This window comes from Acartia tonsa, chromosome 5 (assembly GCF_053477335.1).
Source record: "Acartia tonsa isolate MP-2025a chromosome 5, ASM5347733v1, whole genome shotgun sequence".
Classification (NCBI taxonomy): Eukaryota; Metazoa; Arthropoda; class Copepoda; order Calanoida; family Acartiidae; genus Acartia; species Acartia tonsa.
The window spans coordinates 18,678,131-18,698,458 of NC_137264.1; the positions used below are offsets into that span (position 1 = coordinate 18,678,131).

The 20,328-nt window shown below is 32.3% G+C and overlaps 1 protein-coding gene across 2 annotated transcripts; it reads left to right on the forward strand.

Annotated features, from left to right (window-relative positions):
- Window positions 1–13,623: 13,623 nt before the first annotated feature.
- Window positions 13,624–15,990, forward strand: LOC145318922 (paired box protein Pax-6-like). 2 transcript variants are annotated; one of them, XM_080160629.1, is made up of 3 exons: window positions 13,624–14,430; window positions 14,614–14,715; window positions 14,989–15,857. In XM_080160629.1, exons 1-3 carry the CDS (start codon window positions 13,780–13,782, stop codon window positions 15,217–15,219), a joined length of 984 nt encoding a protein of 327 aa, XP_080016755.1. In that variant the 5' UTR covers window positions 13,624–13,779; the 3' UTR covers window positions 15,220–15,857. The 2 variants fall into 2 exon arrangements, with proteins under 2 accessions (XP_080016755.1, XP_080016754.1); XM_080160628.1 differs by having other exon boundaries at window positions 13,625–14,430; window positions 14,972–15,990.
- Window positions 15,991–20,328: the final 4,338 nt, after the last annotated feature.

The window sequence follows — 20,328 nt, forward strand, 5'->3', positions numbered from 1 at the left end:
TGAGGATCCGTGGGTTTAGGGGGTCTTAATTGGCTAATAATATTATCTAATCTTTTATTTATCTATCCCTGTGTCCTTTTTTTGTTTATGATCAATAAAGATAAAGGGATCATATGAAGAAAATGAAGTCATTCCTAAAAAGGACAGAAATTCCCTTCCTTGGGTATAGGAAGGCTATTCACTTTCCTTTTTCTTACAAATTCTCAGTAAGGAACGTGATTTCTGTCCACTATCTTACAAATTCTCACTAAAGGAAGGTGACCTCTGTCCACCATCTTACAAATTCTTCCTAATTCTTAGAAATTCTTCTTTTTCCTCACTATTACAACTATGCTTAATAAATCTACCTTATTTACACAAATTCTCCCTTATTCTAAGAAGACCTACCTTATTCTAGCAAATTCTTCCTTATTCTATGAAAATCTACCTTATTATAAGACATTCTTCCTTATTCTAAGAAAATCTACCTTATTCTAAGACATTCTTCCTTATTCTAAGAAAATCTTCCTTATTCTAAGACATTCTTCCTTATTCTAAGAAATTCTTCCTTATTCTAAGAAATTCTTCCTTATTCTAATAAGATCTACCTTATTCTAAGAAATACTTCCTAATTCTATGAAAATCTACCTTATTAAAAGACATTCTTCCTTATTCTAAGAAAATCTACCTTATTCTAAGACATTCTTCCTAATTCTAAGAAAATCTACCTTATTCTAAGACATTCTTCCTTATTCTAAGAAATTCTTCCTTATTCTAATAAGATCTACCTTATTCTAAGAAATACTTCCTAATTCTATGAAAATCTACCTTATTATAAGACATTCTTCCTTATTCTGAGAAAATCTACCTTATTCTAATAAGATCTACCTTATTATAAGACATTCTTCCTTAAGATCTTAAGCTTCAGACGGAAAGACAGACAGAGAGACATCGTTCTACTTTGTATTATAGATAGCGGCTACGCCCCTAGAAGCCTCTAGGGGCACTGCACTGGTAGGAGAAGGAAAAGTCGACCTCATCCTATTTTAAATTTGAGTTTCCAAAGAGTTATAAAAATAATTTTTTGGGGGGAGAGGGAGGTTAGGACACCCTCTCGAAAAATAGTTTAAAACCTTCCCAGGACCTATAAGAAGCTTTACTGTAAAGGAGAACAATATCGGTTCAGCGGTTTGCGAGATCCTTTGGGACAGACAACAAACGCTTACTACTTTATATAATAGGACTAGCGGCTACGCCCCTAGAGGCCTCTAGGGACACGTAATTTTTTTTCTCTTATCAATCTATTTTAAAATCAGCTATTTACCAAAAATATTTTTTCGCTGATATATTGTGTTAGTTATGTTTTTTTCCCGGGACATATGAGAAGATACCCTGTTAAGGAGAACCCGATCGGTTCAGCGGTTAGCAAGATCCTTCGGTACAAACTTACAAACACAGAGACATCCTGTTACTTTATTATAAGGATTTATTTATATATGTAACATGGGTTATTTTTTAACATTTTATTAATGGAAGACAATTGTTTCACTATTAAACAGATCATCGGTTCCAATTAAAATGTATAAAAAGAGTTGCATCTTTATATAATAGGATAATTATCCTATTCATCATACTTTGGGAATAATGATTCCTAGGACAACAAGGTACAATATCATATGCAAAGCATCTCTCTAATCAAATCCTAATAAAAAAGTACATATATATAAACAGTATCCTGTATTTAACAGTTTAAACATTTTTACAGTAACACATTTATAGTCGGATTATTTAGTTCTGACACTCTAAAGTTTTAATGTTCTTCTTTCCCGCCGTTTTAGAGCTTCAGTTTTATGGATGTTGTCATCCTTTTTAAAACTAAAATAAGGGTTGTGGGTTGACCTCCCCTCACCTTAGGTGCCCTTAAAGGCCTTGAGGAGCGCAACGACTAGTCAATATTCAAAATTAACATTGTGTGTTTGTGTATATCTGTCAATACCTGTAATTATAAATGTATACCAGCATAAAAAACTAAAGGCATTGATAGTTAAAGTATGTAGATTGCCTTGGCCCCAAACAGTCACAACTCATTACCAATCCCATTTAGGACTTTTCCGACAAAGGTTTTGCAATCAAAATGGTGGTTGTGTGATGGGTGTTAGTGTTACTTAACCTAATACCTCGGGTGTTTGGGCAGTTATTTTGGTTTGTTGGACCTGGCGTTTGAGTTAATTGATAATACCCAGGGATCTAATGGGATAAGATAATGGCTAATAAAATTATGTAAATCTCAATGTTAAAACACAAAATTACCCCTTCTGTAGATTACAATTACAAACATTTGGACACTCAACTTAATACACCAACCAATTAAAATTTAATTAAAAGTCCTCACAGTTGTTAAGCCAACTAATAAGAAAATGTTATTGTAAATATTTTTGGACTTGTGTAATTAACAGCCCAATGTCCCCTTTCTCTCTCTCTCTCTGCAAACACCAATATTCTCTGTTTATGTAATACTTTTTGAACCACGGTAGCGCGTACATCCCCAATGATGATGCACAAAATTATCCCTTCTATAGATTAAAATTAGTGGTTGAAACGTCTGAACACTTAATTAACCAACCAATAAAAATTCACTCAAGTGCGTAAAGTTGTATAAACTTACAAATAATAAAACATTATAATAAAACTTTGGGGACAAGTGTAATAAACAGACCATTGTCCCCTCTCTCCCTGAAATAATAAAAGTATAAACAAAATTAAACATGGATGACAGCATCCATAAAAGCGAAGCTCTAAAACGGTAGGACTTACGGACACTAACACATGTATAGTGTCAGAACTGAATAATCAGAATATAAAAAAAGGAGTCAAAGCAAAATTGTGAGTAAATTTGTTGGAAAAACTTCTTGATAGAGGATAATGTTTATGGACATATTTAATTTTTTTGGACTTGATTATAGAGTAGCTTTGCTTATAATATTGTACTTTGTTGTCCCAGGAATCACTATACCAACAAATTATAACAATCGGATTATTAGATCACATAAAAATTTGTTGTTAAAAAAGTAAAGAACCAACATGTTTAAAATGGACGTACGGACATTCTGGTAATGATTATAGAGTTGCTACGCTTTCTTAATCATACCTAACTACTAAAGGAATCACCATGAAATCGACAGGATAATTCTAACATGCCTAATTAATGAAAAAAGCTATCTCTCTCAGACGTACGGACGGACGGACCAACTCTAATTATAGAAAAGCTTCGCTTTTTAAAAAGAATGACAATATCCATAAAAATGAAGCTCTGAAATCAGAAGGACCTCATTGTTATAGGAATCATCATGCCAAGTTTAAAATTGATAAAACAATTTTAACTGTTTAAATTAACGAAAAAAGCTAACTGTTACATACAGACGGACCAACCCTAATTATAGAAAACCTTTGCTTCGACCACTTTGAAGTCTCAGGGATCTAAAGGGATAAGATTATGTGTTCAATTTTTCAACTATAAGTTAAGTCAGTATTTAAATTATGTATCGTACAGACTTTAAGGTTATAGAAAACATTCACATTTTTAAAAGAAAATATACAATTTAACATTAGCGATTGGGTGGGGTGGGGGAGGGTAGATAGATAGATAAATACTATGCTATTTTTTGTACAGTTTACATGATTTGTAATTTACATAATTCTAATCTTACGTAACTCCAGTCTTGTATATTTTAATGTTTTTATGTGCAATCTTAGTTCGTTATTGATAAATAATTGCTATTCTGCATAATTTTACACATTGCTATCGTGTTATATAAAGATAAATGATGATCACTGTTCAAAAAGTTTAATTTAAATATTTCTGGAGAGAACAACAAAAACTTTCTTTATACCCCAAATAGTACAAATTCATAGTACGCCCTTGCATCCATTACATAATTATCAGCTGATTTATAGACAGACTGAAAATTAAGTTGCCAACCATTTGAGGGGGGGGGGGGTCGTACTTTTCATTATATACAAATATCTGACTCTCTGCCTGGGTTTTTATTTTATTATTGTAAAGAAAAATTTTTTTTTTTTGGGGGGGGGATGATTTTCCATTTTGGTCTAATATTTGTATCAGTTGGCAAGTAGAACAGATTATTGATACAGCTAGTGTGTTTTACAGACTGGGGTTCCTTCTATTAAAATGTACTTTATGAACAAACAAATATTTCAGGTCAAAAGATACAACCCAAACTTATCCTACACATCTTGTTCTGATATCCCAATAAACATAAGGAAATATATGTGAGAAAAACCAAGATTTTGAGAGAATAAGGAAGGTGAAAAGGCAGAATTTATATATTCTCTATACCTCTATTTCAGTTATGATATCCCAATATAAATTAGAAAAATTATCTGAGAAAAAGGAAGAATTAGGGCAATTAAGGAAGAACTTCATAGAATAAGCTAGGTTATCTGAAAATAAGAGAGAATTAGTAAGGAAAAGGAAGAATGTCTTAGAATAAGGTAGATTTTCTTAGAATAAGGAAGAATGTCTTAGAATAAGGTAGATTTTCTTAGAATAAGGAAGAATGTCTTATAATAAGGTAGATTTTCATAGAATTAGGAAGTATTTCTTAGAATAAGGTAGATCTTATTAGAATAAGGAAGAATTTCTTAGAATAAGGAAGAATGTCTTAGAATAAGGTAGATTTTCTTAGAATAAGGAAGAATGTCTTACAATAAGGTAGATTTTCATAGAATTAGGAAGTATTTCTTAGAATAAGGTAGATCTTATTAGAATAAGGGAGAATTTGTGTAAATAAGGTAGATTTATTAAGCATAGTTGTAATAGTGAGGAAAAAGAAGAATTTCTAAGAATTAGGAAGAATTTGTAAGATGGTGGACAGAGGTCACCTTCCTTTAGTGAGAATTTGTAAGATAGTGGACAGAAATCACGTTCCTTACTGAGAATTTGTAAGAAAAAGGAAAGTGAATAGCCTTCCTATTTCTTAGAATAAGGTAGGTTATCTGAGAATAAGGGAGAATTTGTAAGGATAAGGAAGAATTTCTTAGAATAAGGTAGATTATCTGAGAATAAGGAAGAACATGGAGGTATTGGGTTAATTTTCTTAGAATTAGGAAGAATAAGTGAGATTTAGGAAGGTGATTTATATCCTCTTTTTCAGATATGTAAGAAAAAGGAGAGTGATTTTTGTCCATATTTGAGATATCTGAGAAAAAGGAAGATGATTTCTGTCCTTTTTGGAAGGGAATTTCTGTCCTTTTTAGGAATGACTTCATTTCCTTCATATAATCCAGATAAAGTAATCAAAAAAGCAGGTGTCTTTAGGTCAGAAAAAGGAATAAATAAATCAAAAAGGTTTTAATTGTATGTCAAAAGGTTCTTTGTATCTTCTTTTTCCTTAACCTAAAAGTTGGACGGCTAAAACATCTTTCTGTTTTACAGTTTACTGTTCTTTAACAAGTGCTAAAGATGAGTTACTTATGGTTGAATTTGATCTTGTTTATTTTATTTTAATTATACAAATTTAAATCCACACTATAAAAATCAAATGTGAGTAAATTAATGAACATCCCCAATAAATATAAACATAATTGCCACTTTCAAAGATTTAAATTTTTAAATACAATGTTTGGACATCCAGCTTGTAACCAACCTATTACAATTCAATTAAAGTACCCAAAGTTTTTAAGCTAACGAATAAGATAACATAATCATAAAACTTCGTGAACCAGTGCAATTTACAGTCTAATATCCCTTCCCACATAGAAAGTTCTAAGATAAAAATCAGAACAAAGCAGGCAAAGATGTACTTTCCAGTACCATTTTTTATTATTGACATATGATATCTTTTCATGTAAAATTTACAGGAAGGATTGTTTTTTCTTCTATTGACCTTAACCTAAATGATAGGAATTATCTTTAAATAACTGAGATAGGACAATCTTAACAGTGAAATTTTGTGGGGGAATGTCGAAGTGAGGTTGGGTGAGAAAAGTAAGAGAATTCATTTGAGCGTTATTGTCCCCTCCCTCCCTGGTTATGAATGACTCCCCCCTTCAGATGAATAATTGTTAATCTACAGCATGCACAAGTGTTTTGTGTTTATTATATATACGTAATAGTTATTTCTCGTATCGTATTATAAACGGCTTTCCGCGGATATAGAATGTACAATTATAAGATTAAAACTAGTTTTTTTTAGCCCCGTAGTGCCTTCGGCCTTCTTATGATTGTACATTTCTATATTCGTAGAAAACTGGATATAATACGATGCTAGACATAGTTTTTTCGTATTCATGAGAACCGGTTCCTATCCACCGGATTCAAATGAATACGAGAAAATAAATTATACCAACTACAATTATATCCATTAGTGGCGCAGCAATAACAAGCTTAGTCAAAGGATGTCTGTAGCTGTCTCTCTGTTTGTACGAAAGGATCACCCTAACCGCTGAACCGTAATTATTATTCTTCTTTATATATAGTTTAGTTTCTCTTAGCTAGGCCCGGGGAAGGTTTACATCTATTATTGAGGAGGGAACCACCAACATCACAAAAGAAATTGCCCCTACAAAATAGTTAACCCCTCCCCCCCAAAATACTTTTTCTTTTTGAAACTTAAATCTAAAGGGTGGGGGGGGGTGGTCGACTACCCAACCTAACCCCAAGTGCCCCTATAGGCATCTAAGGGCGTAGCCGCTAGTAGAAAAATAAAGTAAGAGTCGAATAATGTTATGGATTAAGTCAATTATCAAGGAAGAAACGTTCAGACCTACAGCTGCTAGTTTTATAGTAGCTGCGCTTCTACTATAAAAGTTTTGTAAAGTACTACAATTTTAATTATTTTTTATTTCGGAAAATGTGAGTTTTTTAAGACAATGTCAAAAGTTTGAGTTTTATTTTATAACTATTACTAGTTCATCCGCCCCTAGCCTCTTACGGAGGTCAGGAAAACAGCCTAAAACCACCCCCAAGATATCTATAAAGCTTACCCTAAAAGTAGAACCACTTTGGACCAGCAATTTTCGAGATCATTAACTTCAGAGAAAAAAACCTTTTAATAAATAGAATAGTGGTTTCGCCCCTAGCATTTAGGGCTTTATATTCAAAGGTATATGGAATATTATATGGTCATAAAATAATTGTAAGTTAACGAAAAGACACCTCGTTGACAGACATATGGCATAGGCATACAAATATGTTTTCTTCGTGATATAAAGTAAGTAAAAATTAGCAGCTACGGCTTAATACAGAAACTAAGCCACGCGTCTAGGTGTGACTTTTCAATATTTTTTTTTTATAACTCCAAAATTACCTGAATTTAACTATTATAGTTTTTACGCATAATATAACATTGATTTTTTTCATTAAACGTAGATAAACGCAGACAATATAGTCAATAGGTAGCGGAGAAAATTTTTAGATTTTTAAATTTTTGCAGATTACGTAGATCTCATTAAATTCATAATACAAAGCTCATTAATTTTATAAACTCTTATGTTTTCAGATTTTGAAAATTTACAGAAAATCAAAGTAATGTACGTCAGTAACTTGATGAAAGAGACAGACGGACAGACAGACCATATGTGGAAAAAAAAGATGCATTTAAAAAAACCAGCTGTTGATTAATTATAAAACATAGTTCTAGTTAATCATTATTATTAACAAAGTCAATTTGAGTAAAAACATGTAATTAGTATGGCTGAAAGTATGTCTTTATGTCCAGTACGATCACATAAACGGTCATTTTTAATTTTTTAGGAAAGTTTGGTAATGATAAGCTGGTTTAAAGGATATGTTATTTCCACCAAATATCTCCTCCCCTTCTCCCCCCCCCCAAAAAAATATAAATGTATGTACTTATGTCCAAATAGATTTTGCTAACGGAACAACCAATTTGTTTTTAATTTTATAGGGAGCTTGGTAATAGTCCAGGGCAGTTAAGTTGCTATTGGTGAAGCAACTAATCTTTTATACAGTGTGTTTGTTTTAATGGAACAAAAGTATTGCTATATTAACCCACTTACCATTGACAGAAATTGATAAGAAATGTCTTATCTAATTTCTTCATTGGCTTGAGGAGTTAGGAGTTAGTAAGGTTTGTACTGCGTGCTCCATTTTGGGGAAACTTTCCGGAATGGTTTTAAGCTATTCATCTTTCACCAACCTCCTCGAATAGATTCAAGGGGCGCAGTCACTAGTGTTTGTATAAAGTGTAATTACTCAAAAAAAAAACTAAACAAATTAAGGATAATTAAAGTTAATTTTGAGATAAGTAATTTTACATTTTTATTGGTTTGTTGGGGTTGGAAAAGGAGCAGTTGCCTTTTTCAATAGCGTAGTAACTCTACTATTGCCATTAGTCTGTACGTCTATTCATTGTTGATAACTAATGTATTAAATTCTTCTTTAATATTATGTTCATTCAAGTAAAAGAAAAGTATTATACATTAAGTATTTTTATAAGTTTAATTCATGCACAAATAGCCTATAACTAGGAATAAGCTTCCCCAAGAAGAATAGTCTATGGTTGTTGATAAAAAAAACTTTGTTATAAATTCCATGGTCTAAATAGCTATCATTACAAGCTATTCATTGCACGACTTTTGTAAAGAAGTCTAAACATGATAAACTGCAACTCTTTATGGATAAAAACATCCACTCCAACTATTTTGAAAAGATTCTTATATATCAGCAGTAGACACTATTTGACCAGTTATGGGGTGAATTCAAAATAATGTTTTTTTGTGCTGTGCTACTAATCGTCCTTGTTTTGTTTAATAGCATAAATCAGTTAAATTTACATCTGCTTAGAATTATATCTTTTTAGCTTTTTTCCAGTCGTAAAGGAATAATCAAATTTTATACAAATAATGTTTGATAATCTTAAAAGTATGACTCTAATAAGGTTCCTCTAAACAGGGTTTGTGCAATAAAAGACATGATCAACAATTTAACTGTGCCTGGTTGCGTTGCGCCTGTTTTGAGCCAAGGAATTTTTCTCTAATTTTATTGTCATATAACAGATATTGCTAAAGCATTTTTTGCTGCCTTTAGTATTCCTGATTCAAACCAGATAAATCAATATGTTAATATTCGAAATCCAACATTTTGATCTACATCTTACTTAAAGTTTCTTATTGGTCTTTCTGGTTATTTTTCTGTGGAGGGTAAAAAACTATCCCCAAATCTACAAGACTTGAAAAAATATATTTCAAGATCATTCCCTTTAAAGTTCCATCTATAATACAAAGTAGAACGATATCTGTCTGTCTGTTTGTTTGTTTGTCTATTTGTTTGTACCGAAGGACCTCGCTAACCGCTGAACCGATCGGGTTCTTCTTTACAGGGTAGCTTCTCATAGGTCCCGGGAAGGCTTATAACTATTTTCTTGGGGGTGGGACACCCCCAAGTCCCCCAAAAAAATGAAAAATACCCCCCAAAATTTATTTTTTCTGTTTAAAACTAAAATTAAAAAAGTGGGGTCGATTAACCAACCCCCCCCCCCCCAAAAAAAAAAAAAAAATTCTCCCTCCCCCAATTTTTTTTTAAATTTAAAATACGAAAAATTAGTTTGATCAAACCTCTTGGGGCGAAGCCGCTAGTATATTATAATGGAAACTAAGATTTTTTTACTATTTAGTGTACTAGGCGCAAATAAAGAAAAAGTCAAAAGATTATTTTAAGGCCAGTTGTATATCCATCTATCCATGGTAAAAAAAAACACATATAGATCAACCTATTTAAAGATATTGTATTTCATTTTTTTTTGGTTTCATCTGCTTCTAATTTGTTTTCATTTTTTACAAGTAATATTTAGGGCTTTAAAAAGGGTCAGTTTGCCTTTTCAGATTATTATGATTAAAAATTAAAATACTAAAAATGATATTGGGATCATGTTACTTGTAGATGCAGCGCTTATCACATGTTACTTGTAGATGCAGCAAACTTATACATGTTACTTGTAGGTGCAGCAATATCCCCCTTCCATTCCCTACAGAGATACTAATATTATTATAAATAGAAACAATTAAGATTAATTCGTTAGCTAAACATTTATTAGTAATGGTTTTGAATATATGCAAAAATATTATTAAATAATTACAAATGATATTAAATAGCAATTTGGTTGCACAAATTGTAAAATTCATTATCATTATAGCGATCCCTCCACATGTATTCATCCAAATAACTTTGTAAGAAGGTTCTGGTTTAATTTGGTTCAAGATGAAGGAAGTTGTTTAGGGTTTTGAAGTTCTTTAGAAATGACTAAAAAGCTTATTTTCAATAAAAATATAACTAACATTGTCTGCCTATCTCCTTTTTTTTTATCTCCCTTTAACATGTTACTTGTAGGTGCAGCAAAGTTAAACATGTTACTTGTAAGTGCAGCGCTGCATCTTCAAGTAACATGATCCTGATATTGCAAGTTATAGAAATAATCATTTTCTATATTTATCAGGGGAAGACCCTGTTGAAGGGGGGTTTAGAATGGTGTATCCACCCTCCTTAATTTTGCAGGGTATGGAGATACCCCCCTTCTACACGCCTCTGTTTGAAATATTGATTCCTATGATATTTGGGGAGGATTATAGCGTAGAACCTCTTTAACTCAACAAATAGATGGTTATGTCCAAGTGCATATTTGGCATACTTTTTTTGTTGTTGAAATTTAAAATCTAACACATTTTTTATTTTTGAGCTTCGCCTGGGTATGTATGTTGTCAACCTTGTTATAATCAGAATAATTTTCCCTGCCCATAATTTTGACAAGTTGACTAATTTTAATAGGATTAAATGCTTATTTATATTAATAATGATAATAATAACTTCACTAATTTTGGGTAAGCTTTTCAGACTCGAGAGCGAAGCTTCTCTATAATCTGAGTTTATCAATTGATATGTAATCACAATATTTAATTGTTCTAAATCATAGTTATATAAGTTATACTAGATCTACAGATTTAAAACCCGATGGTCTTTAAAACTATATAAATAAATTAAAACAACAGTAAGATTGGGTAAGATTGCCTTGACATTAAAACAGGCCCAACATATTAATTTTCTAGATAAAGGTCTTGCAATTAAAGAGTTTGTAGTCTGTAGGATGTTTGCCAGATGCTTTTCATCTACAAAAATGATGTTTAAGAACTTTTCTCGTATTCATTCGAAACCGATTAATATCAGAACCGGATCTCATCTATACAAAAAAAACTATGTCTAGCATCGTAATATATCCAGTTTTTTACGAATAAAAAAAATGTACAATCATAATATTAAAACCAGTTTTTGTAGCCCCAAGATGCTGAAGACACAGAAAGCTGTTTATAATACGATGCGAGAAATAAATAGTCTTAGCCTCGCTTTCATAGATTTAGTGATCCTTGTTTGATTTTAAAATGCTGCCTAAATCCGTCCATAAGTCTAGACACCCAAGTGTCATCTAATTAAATGAATGGACGGTGGGTAAAATATTTTGATAGAAAAAAAATATTTTTTATTAGAAGGGTATGTGTGTATAGCCGATGCAATGGTTATATTCAGAGCTCGGCAGCCGCGCCTAAACCTAAAATTTAAACCCGTTTGGATGCATTGAATTTTTTTGAAAGGAGGGATTGCCATATATAGGTCTAGTTTAGAAATCCAACTGATTTTTTAAATTGTAAAAGATTGAGGCTTACAAACGGCTGACGAACGGCTGCGAGCCCTTGTTATATTAAATACACCTTGCTTTAGAACCTTGATTTAATGATCTATATCTATCTATACTGTTCAACAATCAATGCTGATATTTCACCCGTTTATGGGCCAGGGCATTTATGGTACGATTTATATCGAACTTTTCATATAATATGCATTGTTTTTTTATGTATAATAAAAAAAAAAAAGGTATCAAAGCTAGTTATAGGAATATAATAATAATCAAAACAAATTATAAGTAGCGAAGCTTATCTTAAAGAATTAGTATACTAACATAAAAAAATGTAATTAGCAGACAGAAGGACAAAAGTTGGTTATTATTTATATGTTTATTGATCAGCTAAATCTCTACTATAAAATTCAACCATCTAAGTTATAGAGTAGCTTTGATATAATAACTTTTTCAACATATAAATTTGAAAAAGTTGTCTAATATTTCTAATATTATTTTTATTTTTCTAACTTTACATGAATAATAATTTCATATTTAGGATAAATAACATATATTTTGTTGCATATATAATATTTTTTCTCGTATTCATTCGAATCCGGTGGATAGGAACCGGTTCTCATCCATACGAAAAAACTATGTCTAGCATCGTATTATATCCAGCTTTCTACGAATATAGAAATGTACAATCATAAGATTAAAACCAGTTTTTTAGCCGGTGCCTTCGGCACCTCGGGGCTAAAAAAAACTAGTTTTAATCTCATAATTGTACTTTCTATATCCGCGGAAAGCCGTTTATAATACGATGCGAGAAATAACTATTACTCTCTCTCTCTCTCTCTCTCTCTCTATTTGTAAATTTTTATCTTTTCCTTTTTTTCTCTATGCATTTAAAAACTCTTTTACTTTTTAATTAAAACTTCAATAAAACTTTCGGATCATGTTACTTGTAGATGCAGCGCTGCACTTACAAGTAACATGGTATCTAGTCTACAACATATTTTCTTTTTAAAACTTCAGTTATACTTTCATTTTTATTTTTTTTTAAATCGCTCGAAAACTTTTCTTTCACTCTCTTGAGTCCAGTCTTTACTCTCTCTCTCTCTCTCTCTCTCTCTCTCTCTCTCTCTCTCTCTCTCTCTCTCTCTCTCTCTCTCTCTCTCTCTCTCTCTCTCTCTCTCTCTCTCTCTTCTCTTTCTTAACGTATTATACAATTTAGTTTTGTATTGTTAAGCTACGACTTTAATGCACAAAGCTATTACAAATGAACCTCCCCTTGCAGATTCATTTAACTCCCCTGCCCCCCCCCCCCAATAATCTCCCCACTTATCCTATGAAATTCGCCCCACGGCGGCAATTTAGCCAATAAGATTTCTTTATTTCAAATGTATTATAGAAAACAAAAATGTTATTTTTAGCATCATATTGTATAAAATGTATCATTATTTTTATTTAATACTATGAAATTGATATACAGTTAATAAAATTAATGATATTATTATATAGTAAGAGAAACATTAAGTTTTGATTAAAAATTAAACGATCTCTCTTTCATTCTTATCTAGAAACCCTGCATACACCCCTCCCTTCCCTACAAACAAATTGGTTATGAAGAATAGATAGATAAAGGGTAAACAAAAAGTGGGAAGTGTAAATCCGACCTAAAAGATCGGAAACCAGAAGCCTAAAGATTCTCTCGCCACGTCCGTATGTCCGTTCCTCCGTGTCGTCTCTGTCCGTCGGTCGCGTAGAACAAGAATCTCTGCATTACGGAGGGTTAAAGAGGGGGATTTAGTAGGGAAGGGGTTGTAGCTGCATAGGTAGGAGGGGAAAAAAAGGAAAGGGTAAAAACATGAGGTTAAAGCTAGAGAAAGAGGGGGGGGGGGGGTAACGAGGGAGAGAGAGGAAGCGTAATAGGTGAGATCTATAAGTGTAACTTTTAGCTACCAGAAGTTCATAACTCCACAGGTTTATTTTATCAGTTAACAGGTTTTATTCAAGCTGTGCGCACATACACAACGACGCTCACAACAGCAGCAGCGCACGCACTCATCCTTGTTCATTATTTATTTAGTTAATTATTATTATTTGTCTTTCATAAAAGACAATATAAACAGACAATAGATTTATTAATAAAATGGATACATCGCCGAGCTTACATAGTTTGCTGTCAGCCCAGCGACAGTTATTAGAATTACAAGCAAGATATGCGGCCGCCGTCTACACACAAGACACGGCGATACCGCCAGTTAAGTCGTTACCGCCGACATCTATGAACGGTAACAATAACGGCGGCCGCGTGCCCGGGATGGTTGGAGGTTCGAAGCCCAAAGTTGCTACCCCCGAAGTGGTGGATAAAATTGAGAGCTATAAGAAAGAGAATCCCACAATTTTTGCTTGGGAAATTAGAGAGAGATTGATTGCTGAGGGGGTGTGCAAAAACAGCACCGCCCCTAGTGTTTCATCAATCAACAGAATAATCCGCAATAGGGCCGCCGAACGGGCGGCTAGAGACTACTCCCGCCTAACGCCAGCCGCCCTGATGCAGCATTCCGCCGGCAGTTTGCCATGGATACCCATAACTTCGCCGTACTCACCGATGCATCGGTTTCCAACCCCGCTCCCGCCGTCCCTCCACCCACCGGCGCTCATGTCCTTCCCCGCACTCTCGCCTTCGCCGAATAACAGCACAGACTCTCCGCCGTTAAAAGAGGAACATACCTCGGATGAGGAGGGCAGCGGCGGTATCCAGTTTAAACGGTCAAAAAGTTCTTTTGAAGCTGGACAGGTAAACTTAATAATTATAGACTAGAATGACTTCTAAAAATGTATTTAAATTAGCCTCTTAACAATTAAAAAAATATTTTGGAAACTTTAAACTTCATTTTATAAAAAGCAACTGTTTTTAATATTATTATTTATTTTTAAACACAAATTCTATGAAACAAGATAATAACTATTTATTTATTAGGTCGAGCTTTTGGAAGCTGGATTCAAAGAGTCTCACTATCCTGATCTGCCCACCAGAGAAAAGCTGGCAAGCCTAACCGGCCTTTCTGAACCTAGGATCCAGGTAATTCATTTCAACCATTTCTTAGATCATATCAAACAATATCTTAAAGTAAAATTTCATAGATCATAAAATCATTATCAAATATTATAAATGATTTTTAAAGACGAATAAAAAAGTTGTTTTATAAAATTGAAATTAAAAGGTTTTGAGATTAAATTAAATTGTTAAAAGAAATTTTAGACTTTATAGTTTTGTCCCAATTGATCCATATATTTGAATTGTATGGAAGTGAAAAATAATAGAAATTAAATTAAAGGTTTGGTTCTCTAACAGGCGGGCAAAGTGGCGACGCAACCAGCGGACCGAACTATTCAGACCCTTCCTGGATTCGAACCCTCAGCACCAGCAGCCTCCGGTCAGCCGCTCAGCCTCATCTCCAGCCAACAACTCTTCGATCAGCAGCCTTCCCCCGCCACCGCCGCTGACCGAGATAAAGCCGCTACAAACATCGGCCGCCAGTCATCCGGGCAACCTTTTCGTCCCTGGCTTCTGGAGACTAAATGAGCAGCTTGCGGCTGCCGCCGCGGCCGCCGGTGCAATAACTGCTGGCGGTGGGCATGGTCTGCTTCCAATCGGCTATAGGCTATCGTCGGGCGGCGATTGGCACCGCCCACATGACGACAGCGGTCCTTCTTCCCCGCGGTCAAGCAGCAGTCCAATCTGTAGCCGCAGTGAGGAGTATGCGTGCACCCGGGAGGAGTATAGTGGGGCTAATTCCCCGGGGAATTCGCCCGCTCCCGTAAGCCCACCGGAATCAGATGAATCCGGGTTGGATTTGACCAAGAAATGAATTGAATATAGAGTAGCCTTGCTGAACAAGAATTAAAGTAAACTATATATATCTGTTTATATATAAAGAAAATTAAAAAATAAACATTCCAACTTGCTTAAAGGTCATATGTGATGAGAAAAAAAATAGTTAAAATGAATATTTTTTAACGTTTTTATTTAGTTATCATTTGTTATTCTTTTGTATATAAAAATGTTAATGTAGCTTATACCAAAAAATTGAATCTCTTAATGATTAAAAATAATATTTTTTTAATTTGAATCTTTATTCTCTTTTCACCCTTTTCACGAATTTTATGTAATATTTAAAAATAATATAGTGGTTGTACAAAAATAGAAATGAAATTCACAAAAGCCAGTTTTAATCAACAGTATTTTGTTTTTGTTTTATTATAATGTATTGATATAATTCACTGTGAAAAAATGTAATTATGTTTTACACTTTTGTATTTATTTTAGCACAATAAAAATAAAATAATAATGAAATTGTATTTTTTTTTCATTCTTGTTGTGAAGCTGCTATATTACTCACACTGTCCGTTCGTCCGGATGAAATATGATTTAATTGGCTGCTATTTGAGTTAGATGGCGAACTTTTCATTAATGAACACTCGACGAAATGAGATTTTCTCGGCTATTACTAACGTTGTGCTTTATAATAATATACGTGCTTCATTACTTGTGGATGTTTTTACTTACTTACTTAGTGGGGAATTGAATGTCTGAATCCTGGTGCCAAGCCCTTAGTAATAGCGAAAATAGTTAAATTGAATGAAAATATATATATACATGGAGGTAAAGATATGCAATAAGAGAATATTAATTCTTAATTATTTGATTAATAAAATTGCAACTAATCTTTAAGCAGTTATTAAGTTTAAAAAGGCAGGTTGTTTGTGTATGTTAACATATTTAAAATAAAAGATCTCGCCTTACACTGGACTGAATCAACTCTTCTTTAAAGTGAAGTTATTTAAAGAAACCAGGAAAGTTTTTGGAGGAGGTACCTCTTCCCTTAAAAGAGAAATTGTCCCTGAAAAAAAAATACTTTACTTAATAACTCAGACGGGCTTACACAAAAAGAAATGGTATAATATTTCAAGTATTTCGCGAAAAAGTGATTTTATTTTGTATGCTTTTAGCCTTATCTAAAGTCAATGTTTCTTTTAGTTTACATTCTTTTTACCGGAACGTAGCTTCTCTATACTTAAAAGTATCTTTTCATCTGTAAAACACAACAAAGGTTAAGGTAACTTCAAAGAAACTTCATTTTACATTCCTGTCGATCTTTTGCGCAAAATAGCCTAATAATAGCTTGTTATGTTATGGAAAATGTTATGTTATAGAAAAATGTTTATAGGAAAATGCACAATAAAAATTTCGATATTTTCTTTTAGGAACTTAAAATTGAGTACCAAAAGTTTAATGAAAAAACGCAACAATTTACCTACAGCTTACTAGAAAGAATAAAAAAATCTGAATAAAGTTGTCAAGTTTAGCTTAATTTTAGAATTGATGCATTTTATTAAATCAAATAGCTCAGCTTTTCTGTAAAAAATCATTCTTGTTATCTTTAGACAATTATTTGAAGCAATTGTTAAAAGGTTAGAACAAGGCAGGGATCTAAAGGGATAAGACAATGACCGATAAATTGGTATACATACCTAATGATGATACACCATTACAATAACCTCTTCTGTTGATTACATTTACTGTTTGTAACGTTTCGAAACTGCAGTTAATGTACCAACCAATGAAAATTCAATTACAGTCCCCAAAGATGTTGAGCCAACGAATAAGAAAACTTTATCATAAAACTTTGGGGACTAGTGTAATAAACAGCCCATTGTCTCCTCCCTCCCCGTAAACAAGGACATGAAGGAGTAGAACAGGACAGTCAAAGAATTACTCAGGGATCTTAAGGGATAAGACAATGGACGATGAAATTGATGAATGTGTTTTATAAAGAATAAAACACACTAGCAAGTCAAAGGTAATGAGTACAGATAATCAGAATTTAATATACACGTTCTCTTATTAGTTGGCTTAGAAACTTTGGGTACTTTTATTACATCTTGATTGGGTGGCCTATTGTAAGTGTCCAAACTTTTCAAGCAATGATTTTAATCCGCAAAGGTGGTAAATTTGTTTATAGTTATTGGGGTTGTTCATTGTCTGTCCTTTAAGATCTCTTGTTCAAGATTTAATCTTTATCATTCCGCTTTTCTGATTTGGTTTGCTTCGCTTAATGGATGTTAATTTTATTGTTGTTTCTTTATAACCACCCCAAAAGTATGTGTTAAACAAAAAGAAATACTTAAATACCCCAAGAAAAAGTGTAAATCATTTGTCAAACAGGATTGATGTTGTTCATATCAAGCAAAGCTAATAAAACAAAGTATCTCAATTACGAGAAAAATAAGGATAAGACAAAGCTAATATTTATTTTGTATTTCATACCTTTAAAAGACGTCCATTTTCTAATTTACATATAAGCTTCTGAGTTTAGGTTTAGATTTGAGGTATTTTAGGAAAAGGTTTAGATAAATAATCTTTGGAATAATAAAAAACGAGTGTCTTGTCACTAAGGCTAAGAGCGAAGCCAAAGGTTTGAGGTAACAAAGCAGTGATTAATTTACGTACGAACATACGCCATAAAAAGAAAATCTTTGCTTTTTAAAGCCCAGAATGATTTCAGTATAAAAAAATGTTGTTATCATTACACGTAAAAAAGCATTAAAGTTGGTAGTTAAAAAGGGTTTGGATAAAAGACACTGATTTTAATGTTATAGTAAATTTAAGTGTTTTCACAAAACATCTAATGTTAATATTCTGAGATTATATTTATTTATACATAAACTAGAATTATTATCTGTACACACATGTGACAGATGTATGGATAATCTTGAAAATCCACTTCAATGGTCCAAGTCTAAGTTCAATTGCAAGACTAACAAACTTTTTAAAAACACATAGTTTTTGATCATGTAGGTTAGGTTATGCCAAGTGTTAGGGGAGTCCTGCAAGGATTGGTCCACATGTGGATGTAGCTCTTCGCGGGCGCTACAAAAACATTTGAAAAATAAGGGAGAGGAGAGGTGTATTCTAAAAATTAAACAAATTGTCTACAAATATTTCATTATTTTTATAAACTTTTTTTCAATTTGACAAAATCATCCTCTTTTTAACTGAATTGAACGAACATCAAAATTTGAAATCTAGTGGCTCTTGGTAATTTTACATTGTATGTATTGTATCCAGCTGAACCATACATAATCTGGTATGAGACAGGCGCATGTAACTAGACAAATATCTATCTATCCTATCCTATACCCCATATATAAGTGACAAAAGTCCACTAAAATATGTCTTAAGATGTAAAGATAGAGATATTAGAAAAGAGGGTCAAAATCTATTTCTGTTCTTTAAGAAATAATTTTTGGCTATGAATTGTTGCATATTTCATTAGTTTTATCCTGAAAATAGTTTAAATAGCTTTTAGCTTTGATAATTCATACATTTTTTCATAAGACATTTATAAAGGGCATGGACATAGCACTAAATTCAGTTGAAGTTGTTGACAAAATTGGGGCTTTCCCTCAAAGTGCCTTACAAATGATAAATATATTTTTAAAATAAATAAAAAATAAAGAGAGGTGTTTCCTCTATTTCTTTATACTGCTGGGCAATTATAACCTAATCTAAATACTGAAACAAACACTGAAAAATATGGGGAGGAGTCCTCAACAAGAAACACAAAGAAAATGTTCGGGTATAACCCCTTTCGTGTCAACACCTCTTAATATTACAGTAGATTTTCACCTATTTCTAGCCTTGCGGTGCCAATTGCCTAACCCTGATTGACATCACCTAACCTAAAATAACCTATCAAAAGCTACTGTGAAAATGCATAGAAACGCCCCTTTTCTTTAATTTATGTAATTCTACAAAATAAATAATATTGTGTACCTTTTCTATATAAAAAGCAAAAAAGTCAAAGCTATTCAATATCCAGATAATACAAGATAAAAGATCAACAAAACAAACATTTGTTCATTCCTATTTTTTGCCTTCATAAAGTAAACATGGAAAATGATGCTTTTACGCAATTAGGAATGTACAATGTTATTTATAATAAACAGATGAATGCAAATTTATACATTACAGCAAAACTTTATTGGTTCATAAACTAAATTATGATATTTATTTTTTTTTAAAAATTTTTTGTATATTTGCTACATATAAAAATTGAAAAACAATATCTGTTTTAACAATAATATGCTTTTAAAGAAGGTTTTTTTCATTTGTAGAAACAATTGCAAAATATCTTGTAAATAAAATTTTGAGAAAAAAAATTATTTAACTGAAATTAAAGTTTATTTGTTGTTACAGTAAAACAGAAATAAATAAATGGTGATTCAGATCATAGAAAAAAAACATTTGTTCTCTCTTTGACACTTTCATAAATATGTCAAGTTATTAGAATAAAATAAATGTTTTAATGCAAAGTACGATTATATCATTTTAAAAATTCTGTAAGTTAAAACACCCATGAAATTATGAAACCAAACTGAATGGAGTGCAGGGGACAGAGGCAGCAGTTTGTTACAGATTTTTATTTTGATACAGCCTGCAAATTATTAACTTTTTGAAAATTTTACGTGTCATTACATTGCTTTTTTTGTAAATTGTCCTCAAAATAGGCAGCAAAAGTTGATTTTTTGTCTTTTACTATTTTTAAAAACAGGAATTAAGTTATAAAGAAGCATATTTCGACTCTCTATTCCAATAGCTTAATCAAATCTTTATAAACTCGATTCATTG